Here is a 10802-nt window from a genome sequence, read left to right on the forward strand (position 1 = left end):
TCTAGGTTAGTTAGAAATTATACGATTGTCTAGTTACACGAGTCTCTTGGGAAACGATTTCCGGTCTTACCGGTTTATTACTTTAGACGATTTGGTACACTTGCCAAAGAGTTAACAGTAACGTCCGGGCCGTGCATGGGTATTTGATTATACCTTGAATATGCGTCCAGAAAACTGAGCATACGATGGCCGGATGCGCCATCCACCAGGGCATCGATGCTGGGGAGGGGATAGGAGTCTTTCGGGCTGACTTTGTTTAAATCTGTGTAATCGGTGCACATGCGCCACTTGCCGTTTGCCTTTTTTACCATAACCACGTTGGCCAACCACGTGGTGTAGGTGACTTCCCGGATGAATCCGGCCTCCTTCAACTTCCTGACTTCCACGTCCACTGCCTTGCGCTTCTCTTCCCCCATTTTTCTCTTCTTTTGTGCTACCGGTCGGGCCTCCCAGCACAAACTTAGTTTGTGGGATGCGATCGAGGGATGAATGCCGGGCATGTTCGCCGCTATCCAAGCGAACAAATCGCGATTACGCCACAAAGTGGCTCTGAGCCGTTCCTCCGTTTTCGGGTCCATACCCCGAGCAATAAGCGTTGTTTGCGTAGGATCCGTCCCAATAAGAACTGGAATCGTTTCGCCTATCGGCTCTAGGCGATCATCCGTGTTGGTCCGGGGATCCAAATCAGTCATGGCTACTTCCGTTCGGCTGGTCTTTTGCTTCACCTCCCTAGGGAACATCTTCAATCCCGCGGCATAGCACTCCCTGGCTGTCCGCTGGTCCGCCCGGACTGTGCAGATCGTCCGGCTGGAGGTGGGGTATTTAAGCGTCAAGTGTGGAGTGGACACTATAGCGCCGAATGTGTTGAGGCATGGCCGCCCCAGCAGGGCATTGTAGGAAGTGTTTGCTTCTACTAACAGGAATCGAACTTTCTTCTCTTTGCTAGAGCGGCTGGTTCCCAAACGGATCCTCAAATCAAGGTATCCTAGAGTGTCAACTCTTTCCCCAGCAAATCCTACCAGCTGCTCGCCGAACGGGACAATCAGGTCTTCTGAAATATCCATCTGTTGGAAAGTTTTCCAGTAGAGGATGTTCACCGAACTGCCTTGGTCCACCAGTACCTTACTAATTTCATACCGCCCTATTTCCACGGTGATGACCATGGGGTCGTCTTGCTCGGGGTCAGGGGCATGGAAATCTTCATCCGTGAAGGTGATAGGCAACATGGTTCTCTTAGGGACCTCCACGGCATGGATGGACCGTAGCGTCCTGATACTTCTTTTGCGAGCGAACGAAGATTGTCCTCCGCCAGCAAATCCTCCTGAAATGGTATTTATAACTCCCCTCAGTGGGCGACTACGGGCCCTCTCCTGACTTCTGTTGCGTGATCTTCTATCATCATTCCTCCGGTTCCCCGCGTACCGGTCATTGTAGTCATTTGAGGATCGATGATTCCTCGCCGATCGAGGGGGACTTCTGTCGTACGTCCTCTTTTCTTCCACGCGAGGATAGTTTGGCCTTGCATACTCCTTTCGTTCTCCTCCCCCCCGGTCTTCCGCCATTCGACTCCCTTTAACATATTGTTGCAAAAGCCCCGCCCTGATCATTTCTTCAATCTTATCCTTCAGCGTCACACAATCCTCAGTATTGTGACCCATGTTTTGATGGTAGAGACAATGCTTAGAGTTGTCCGCTCCTGGGGGGTTCGGACGCTGTTGGGGGACCTGCATTACTTGGGCACTGAGCGATTCCTGTAGTATTCGTGCCCTAGGGGCGTTTAGTTGCGTATACTGCGGGAGTCGTGGGTTCCGGGGTCCCTCTCTCGCCTTGTTGCCCCCCCGGACGGCTACCTTGATTATCTCGTCGACTTTCCTTCTCCGCCTTTGCTTCCTGGAGTTCCTTCCGGTAACTTTGTTTCATATCTTCAACCCTGATCTCATCGGCCGTTCGCTGGCGCAACTCTTCCATACTCTTGGGAGGATTTCGACAAATGTTGTCCTTGAACGGTCCGGGACGCAGTCCGGGCATAACGTGTTGTAAAGCCAACTCTGTGTTGAGTCCCTTCATACGCCGAACGTTTTTTTGGAGCCGATCCATGAAGGTCTCGAGAGGCTCCTCCTTACCCTGCTTGAGGTTCATCAGGTCAACAATCGTGGCCTCTTGTGTCCGGCAGGCCGCGAACTGATTTTTGAACATGTTGCTCAATCCCTTGAAATTTTCTATAGAGCCGTCCGGCAGGGAATCAAACCATTCCAAAGCTTCTCCTTCCAAAGACAGTGAAAATGCCCTGCACCAGATGGCGTCGCAACCGGTGCGGAATGCCATCGCATTCGTAAAGGATTTAACGTGGGCTTCCGGGTCAGAAGTTCCGTCATATGTCTTACATTGTGGGGGGAATAAACCGGTCTGGTATTTGGACCTCCATTATCGCCTGTACAAAGGGTACTGGCACCGAGGGTGCCTCATTTTTTACCAACACCACTCTTTCCCCCCTCTCCCCTCCATCCTCCTTGTTTTCCTCGTTCTTTCGGGCGTTACTGTGCGCCTCTTTCTCTTCCTCCAACGGACGAGTCCGTTCTTTCTCCCCATTGGCATGCGCTGTTTGCTCCCTCATCTGGGCTAGACACTCGGCTCGTACGGCCGCCATTTCCTCCTCATGTTTCTTCTGCATCTCTTCGTGTCTCCGCTGCATCTCCTCCATTCTCAACTCCAACGCCCGTATCACTCCGTTAGGATCTTCGACGGTGTTTCTTGTGGTCACCATTGGTACTAATCCTCCAGCCCCACTGTGGGCGCCAAAATGTTCCAGTTGGGAATGTCTCTAAGTCCTCCTTCACACTTTTCTCACGAACCGTCCGTCTTACTCCTGTTCGCTCCTAGTTATGTAGTTCTTTCAGTCGAGTTCAGCCGGGTACCTGCTAATTATACTCCGACGCTCAAGTCAGTCTCAATGCTCAAGGTTAGAGATAGAAAGAGAGTGAAATAAATGTGCATTCAATGTAACCAACCACCTCTTACCTTTGACTTTTATTTATAGTTTTTCTTATGGGCCAATGATTAGTGTAAACTTAATCAAGACCCAATTGTAGGCCCTTGGAAGCTAATCTCAATTTACCTTAATCCGGAGTTACTTATGATATTCTTAGTGATCGCTGACGGCCGGATGTTCGACGGTCGTCCTGGGTTATATGCGTTTCGCGACAACAGCGCGAGGCTCTCGATAGTCGGTTTGTGTCCGGTCCGGACCATTAGTCATGCAGGCGTCCTTATTGACCGATTTCTGCCGAGCCAAGTTCTTACCATCGTGGGACGTCCGTCTGCGTCCGCCACCTTTAGTCAGCAACCCTCTGTGAATCCTAGCTCCTGATGTCCTAGCTCTCGTAGGTCGCCCGTTCGTTCCTACGACCACACCGGTATCGGCCGGGCTCTATGCCTTGATCGTCGGAGGGTTATGCGAGTGGTCCGTACGTGTACCTTTCGATACTGTCTGGTCCCTACCGTACATAGGCCCCCCAAGCCCGAGGCAATCGTGATTGCCGTGGGGTTTCAAGGCAGAGTGATGTGTATGTGACCGGGAAGTTGGCTTTATATCCCTTGGGCGGGAAAGGACACGTGCCATGTTTTTGTGGGCCGTTACGTTTGGGAAACTGTAACGGTGCTGAATCTGGGGCGTCGATCTGAGAATTTTGAACGGTGGAGATTCGTGACCGTTTTCAAAAAATTTCCTATAAATAGGGGAGATGGTCCCAGCCATTTGTCATCTTCTCCAATTTTCTTTCCCTCAAATTCGTTTTCCCCCAGGTAATAAAATGCATACTATTGTCAATATCGAGTCTTCTCTGGAGTCGTCGGGACGCAGCGGTGGTGGCGGTGGAGTGGCGAGTGAGAGTGAAGACAGCCGGTCGGGGAGTTCATCTTTTTCGGGATCCAGCTATGACGCTCCTACCCCAGAAGAGCGTCCTCCTGTCGAAGCAGATGCTTTGGTGGCTTCTGGGCCTCGCCGGGCGGTGGTTCCCCCGGGCACTGAATTACCTGCCGCCGATGTCGACCGTATCTTTTTCGGGACCCCCTCTTTTTAACACGGGGTGGTGTACGGGTGGATCCCGTCCCGTTGGTGCCTTTCGGTGGCTATCCTCCCATTCCAGGGTATGATTGGGTTGGTTTCGACGCGAGGACGCAGTCATCCAACCTCTCCGGCGTTGGCCTCCAGGACTTCATAGACCGGTCCTACTTGGTTCGGGAAGCGGACGGTCGATTGATCAGGATCGCCGCGAGCCAAGAGAACAAACGTGTGTGCCACGGGAAAGGGTGGAGCCCCGAGGACTTCTTTTACATTTACACCACTTTATTCGAGCATCTTCACATCCGGGTCCCATTCACCAACTTTCAGATGGGTGTGCTTCATGCCTTGAATGTAGCCCCTACCCAACTTCATTCGAACTCTTGGGCCAATATTCAGGCTTTTGGTGTGATGTGTATGGCGGCCGGTGTGATACCTACCGTTCCTGCATTCTTATATTATTTTGACGTTCGTCCACCTCCAAAGGGAGGTTGGGTTTCTCTATCGTCGGTGTCTGACCGGACGTTGTTCAAGACGTACGCCGAGTCGTACAAGAATTTTAAAGAGCAGTTTTTTAAGGTGATTATTCCCGAGGGTAACCGTCGTGAGTTTTTTGGCGAGGATGGCACCTCCATTTTCCCCTTATATTGGACGGAGAATCCTACTAGGATGAAGGCTTTTCCGAAAGAGGTTTTAGACATTGCTGACCTGTGTGTGGTCGACGTGCTTGACACCCTCCCCCGCCGCCTCTCCGCCCGCGCCTTGGTCGACTGCCTTCCTTTCGAGGATTGCAGCCGGAGAGCACTCGGTATAGTATCGGTTCAATTTTCTGCATTTACTTAAAGTGATTACTTAACTAAATTTGTTACGTTCTTTCAGACATTATGGCTGCTCCCAATCCCCGTCAATCCAACTTCTTGCTGGCGAAGAGAGGCGGTTCCAGCGCACCGGCCGTTCCCAAAGATGGTGTCGTGTCTCCTCCTCGACGTCCGCCTCCTTCCGGACGTGTGACACTGGCGTCTTCTCCAAACCCCTCTACAGGGTCTATTCCTGTTGGGGTTCCTATTCAAGACAAGACACCCCCGGCTGGGACGCCCAACCCTTTCGTGGCCGACCCCTCTAATCCTGCCGCCCCCGTTCCTCCTTCCGACATGGCCTCGAGGTCACTTCCGGTGGATCCTTCGGCTTCCCGCAAGAGGAGAAAATCTAGGAAGGATGGTGACAAGCTCTCGTCCAAGAAGAATCGTCGTGAGTGCGTTCCTCTTCCGGGCGGTGTGTTCAGCACCGAGTACAATGTGGGTAGCCGGGTGAATTTCCACCTGAGTTCTGCCCATAAGGCCCTCTTGGAGTCGATGTCCGGACCGGCCTTGCTTGACTCTATCTTCGAGATGTCCAGCCGGACGACATCGATGATAGGGTACTTGAAGGATATGGGTGGTCTTCCGGGCGCCGAGGAGTTGAAAAAATCTCTACTGGAGGAGAAAGAGAAGGTAGCTGCCCTTCAAGCTAGTCTGGACACGCTGAAGGGAGAGCAGGTGAGAGAAAAAGAAGACCTGAAGGAGGCACAACAGGAGATAGCCCGACTGGCGGCCGAGCTGAATGCAAACACTGACACGCTGGTGAAGGCCCAATCGGAGTGCGAGGAACTCAAGGTCAGGGTCGCGGAGCAGAGAGAAGTGGAGATAAAGCTGCAGGAGAGCACTGTCAGTCTACACAAGGACCTGCAGTTTCTAAGGACTGACCTGAAGGACGCCCGTGCAGAAATAACCACCCTGAAGGCGACGGTGGTTACCGAGCATGAGGAAGGTTTTTATAAGGCCCTTCGGCAGACGGAGGTGATCCTGAAGGTGGAGAAGCCCTTGACCTTGGGCTTTGACATCAATAAAGATGTTTATGGCGGGGAGTTAACGGATATTGGACCCCCAGAGATCCAGGAGGAGGAGCCGGTGGCTTCAGGAGCGGCCGTGTAATTACAAACATTTGATTTTTAGGTTTATAGTTGTTTTTGGTTCGTTCGGGCGGGCGAAGTGTAAACTACTTAGGGGTTGTTTACACTATCACCCGCTTTGTTTTCTGCTTGCGTTTAACGACCGTTTTGTTAGAACAATTATGCTTGTTTTTACCATTTAACGTGTTCGTTTTTATCTCTTGAATTTGCTCACGCGTATACCGCTCGGTTATATATTCCGGCAACAATTATGCTTGTTTTTACCGTTTAACGTGTTCGTTTTTATCTCTTGAATTTGCTCACGCATATATCGCTCGGTTATATATTCCGGCGTTCATTTTTTGCTTGTATACGCAATTACTTTCATCGGTATGTCCGCGCTTGTATCGATTTCTTGAATTTAATCGTTGTGGGATCATGGGGGCAGGCATTTGTCGTTCGTCCCCTGATCAATGTTTACTTTGAGGGCCGATCGTGCCTTCTGCCTTTCGGAATTGATAGGATTTATCCATTCATCAAATCGGAGATTACGGGTAGTAGGCTATGCCGTTCACTACCGAACCAATTGACAGGAAAGTTCCGTTCATTAAACCGAGCGCCACATAATAAAGGTTGGAGTTAAGTGAGGAAGAATCTTCATTTCATATATCATTTCATTCATCCAAGTTAGCTTTAGCTAAAGTATAATTTCAGATGTGAAGCATTCCATGTGTTTGTTATTTGTCGTCCGTCCAACTTGGTGAGCTGGTATGCGCCGTTTCCGAGGTATTCCACGATTTTAAATGGACCCTCCCACTTGGCTGCCAGCTTGTCGTGGGCCATCATGCGCCGAGCTTTTCCCGTTTTCCTCCACACGAGGTCGCCTTCTTGGAAACTTCGAGGACGCACCTTGGTGTTGTATTTTCGTTCGATCATTCTTCGACAGGCTTCCGCCCGTAAGACCGCCTTCTCCCTTCTTTCATCCAAGGTGTCGAGTTCGACCCTCATCTCTTGATCATTCAGGCTCAGGTCGTTCAATCCCCTTCTTAACGAGGGCTCTCCCAGTTCAACCGGTAGCATGGTGTCGGTTCCGTACGTTAGGTTGAATGGGGTTTCCCCGATCGTTCCGTGTGGGGTACATCGGTAGGCCCACAATACTTCCGGTAACTCTTCTACCCACGCCCTTTCTTCTCCCCCAGCCTCTTTTTCAATTCCGCCACGATGATCTTGTTCATGGCCTCGGCTTGACCGTTCGTTTGAGGGTGCTCCACAGAGCTCGTTGAATGCTTTATGCCTAGTCGCTGCAGGAAATGTTCGAATTTTTTGTCAATGAATTGCCGTCCATTGTCTGTGATTACGGTTTTGGGGAGTCCGAATCGGCATATTATCTTCCAGAAAAATCTCTGTACTTGGGCGGCCGTGATAGTGGCCAACGGTTCGGCCTCTACCCATTTCGTGAAGTAGTCTACTGCTACCAGTAGGAACTTCTTTTGTGCCGGACCGGGGGGAAAAGGTCCGACTATGTCCATCCGCCACTGAGTGAACGGCCAGGGGGCAATCAAGGAGTGCAATTTGTGTGGAGGGGCATGGTGGTCATTTGCATGTGCCTGACAACTTAGGCATTTTTGTACAAAGGACGTCGAGTCCTGCTCCATGGTCGGCCAGTAGTACCCCGCCCGGAGAATGCGTGTTTTAAGTGTTCGTCCTCCCGTATGGAGGCCGCATATCCCATTGTGCAATTCATCTATTACGCAATCGGCCTCAGCTTTACTTAGGCATTTGAGTAGGGGGGATGAAAATTCTCTTCGGTACAGATCTTCCCCTACCAACAGAAAACGCGCGATCTTCTTTGCGTCTTTGGAGGGGAGACAGACTTCATCATCTTGTTGCTTCATTAGTGCCTTTATTTCCTTCCGCCAATCGTCCGCGCCGTCCGTGGTTATAGCTTGACACTCAATGGAGGGTTATAGCAGAACTTGCCAGATGATGGTAGTGAGTTGTCCCTTTTCTTTTCCTGGGCTCAGTTTGGACAGCATGTCGGCGCGGGCGTTCAACTCGCGAGGTATGTGTTGCACGGTTATCTTTTCAAAGGTTTGGGCTATGGCCGAAGCTTTATGGTAGTATCTCAGGAGATGTTCTTCCTTCACCTGGAAGTCTCCGTTCATTTGCCCCACGACGAGTTGCGAGTCCGTCCGGCAGCTGAGCCGTCTTGCCCCCATGTTATGAGCGAGTTCCAAACCGGCTATCAAAGCTTCGTACTCGGCTTGGTTATTGGAGATCTTAAACTTGAACACGAGCGAGTGCTCTATTAAGAACCCGTTTGGGCCTTCCAGTACTATCCCAGCCCCACTAACCGTTCGTCCTAATGCCCCGTCAACGAATAACATCCACTTTTCTCCCTCGATTGGTGACAATTCAGCTGCAAAATCCCCCAAGTGTTTGCCCTTCACCGATCCTCTGGGTTCGTAGAGGATTCCAAACTCAGATAGCTCAACCGCCCAACCGACCATTCGGCCGGCCAGGTCGGGTTTTCGAAGGATTTTTTATATGGGGTGATCTGACCGGACGACGATTTGATGACACTGGAAGTATGGTGTCAATCTCCTGGCAGCTGTGAGAAGGGCCAAAGCCACCTTTTCAACATGTTGGTATCGTCGTTCGGTATCCTGCAAAGTGCGACTGACGAAATAGATTAGTTTAAAGGTCGGTTTCTCCTGAAACAAAACTGCGCTTACCGCCGCCTCTAACACTCCCAAGTATATCTGGAGCTCCTCGCCCTGGATGGGCCGGCTCATCACCGGGGGGTTTAGGAGGATGTTCTTGACATCGACGAAGGCACATTCACATTCATCATCCAACTTGTCCGTGGTTTCTTTCTTCATTTTTCTCAGAATTGGGCGAATTCTTTCAGCCAATTTAGGTATAAACCGTGACAGCGCCGTGAGTCGGCCGACCAATCGTTGGATATCTTCCAGAGTACGGGGGCTTTGCATCTGCATGATGGCTTCGCACTTGTCAGGGTTGGCCTCGATTCCCCTGGACGTTAACATGAAGCCTAGAAATTTTCCAGCGATTACGCCGAACGTACATTTGGCGGGGTTCAACCGCATGCCATACCTCCGGACTTGTCCGAACACTTCTTCAAGATCCACCAGGTGATCTCCACCCTCTCCCGACCGTACGACCATGTCGTCGACATATACATCCATGCACCTGCCAATTTGGTTGGCGAAAATTCGGTCCATCAACCTTTGATAGGTAGCGCCGACGTTCTTTAACCCAAATGGCATAACCTCATAACAGTAGTTGGCCCTGTCCGCCATGAAAGCAGTCTTGGTAACTGATAATGACATATTTTGCTATGATTTTAGTAGTGAATTGAGAGAAAATGTCAACTCTTTCTTAGCTTTATACCTTCTTTATGCCTCAATTTGTTAAGTTTCTTAGTAGCTACATCTTTAGTTGAATTCATTTAAAATTGCTTCACTAATCCCCACTTTTTGGTTGTTAGATCATGTACATAAAGCTTGTTGGCCAAACCGATGAATGGAAGAACCACAGAAGCAAGAATGAATGTAAAAGAGGAAATATTGAGCAAAGACTGCTGCTGCCGCTGAGGTGCAGCTGGGGTGCAGCTGAGCCCCATTCTCCTCTGGAAGGCTGAAGCTGGGGTGCAGCTGAGCGCCCTGCTCTCTGTAAGGTTGAAGCTGGGCTGCAGCTGGGGTGCAGCTGAGCGCCCAGCTCTCTGGAAGGCTGCAGCTGGGCTGCAGTTGGGGTGCAGCTGAGCGCCCAGCTCTCTGGAAGGCTGCAGCTGGGGTGCAGCTGAGCGGTGGCAATGCTGATGTGGAAAAATTAGGTCTTTTTAGACCAAAAACGCGAGGGACTTGGGATCTTTTGGCACCCAGACTCGTGTTCTCTCATTTTGGAGCTCTTGGAGGCAGCTTGGAGCTGTGGGAACACTCCTTCTTCATCCTTGGGTCTCCTTTCTTCTTCCATTTCCACCATTTTTGTAAGCTCAAGCTCTCCATTCATGGAGAGCTAGTTTCATAGTTGTTGGGGGATTGTTGTAGCCACTGAACTATTATGTAAATCATTTTGTTTTGAATGAAAAGATGCCTCTTTCATTGATTGTTAGTGTTTGATTTCTTCTCTTAATGCTTGTGTGAAATTGCTACTCATAACTTGATTTTAGGGTTGCTTAATATTGGAAAATGTTGGGTAAATCCGGATTTGGGTTAAACACCTAAAGGAGATAGTATCTAGGGATAGAACTAGACCCTTTGGTTGTCTTAAAATCTCATTTCTTAATGCGGAACTAATTGTTAGGTTTTCCAAGGAATTGGAGCTTAATAAGGAAGTCTAGGCTCTTTCTACCAAGGGATTGGGGTTTGAGTAATTTAGTAGATTGACTTTGACAATCTAATGAAGAGGAAGTAATTTTATTTACATAAGAGTGAAGTTGGTGAAAGCATACCCCCAACAACATCATTCCATTGCATTTCTAATCTCTCCATTTCAAAGTGTTTGAGTGCTTAAGATCACTTTTATCATTTATGTGTTATAATTATTTTAATTTCACCAAAACTCAAATTATGGAAACATTCTTTANTCTAGGTTAGTTAGAAATTATACGATTGTCTAGTTACACGAGTCTCTTGGGAAACGATTTCCGGTCTTACCGGTTTATTACTTTAGACGATTTGGTACACTTGCCAAAGAGTTAACAAGTTTTTGGCGCCGTTGCCGAGGATTCGGTGTTCAAACTAGACTTTTGTGTGATTTTTAACTGATTTAGACTTTATTCTTTTGTTTATA

General features: G+C 49.5%; 1 protein-coding gene across 1 annotated transcript; it reads right to left on the reverse strand.

Annotated features, from left to right (window-relative positions):
- Window positions 1–1767: 1767 nt before the first annotated feature.
- LOC106770649 lies at window positions 1768–2325 on the reverse strand. The gene has a single exon (XM_014656450.1). The coding sequence runs from the start codon at window positions 2323–2325 to the stop codon at window positions 1768–1770; it is 558 nt and encodes a 185-aa protein (XP_014511936.1).
- Between the last annotated feature and the right edge of the window lie 8477 nt (window positions 2326–10802).

This window comes from Vigna radiata, chromosome 8, assembly GCF_000741045.1.
Source record: "Vigna radiata var. radiata cultivar VC1973A chromosome 8, Vradiata_ver6, whole genome shotgun sequence".
Classification (NCBI taxonomy): Eukaryota; Viridiplantae; Streptophyta; class Magnoliopsida; order Fabales; family Fabaceae; genus Vigna; species Vigna radiata.

What these genes read in the sequence shown, in the direction of transcription:
- LOC106770649 (XM_014656450.1), bottom strand. Translation starts at nt 2,325, where the DNA reads ATGGCATTCCGCACCGGTTGCGACGCCATCTGGTGCAGGGCATTTTCA.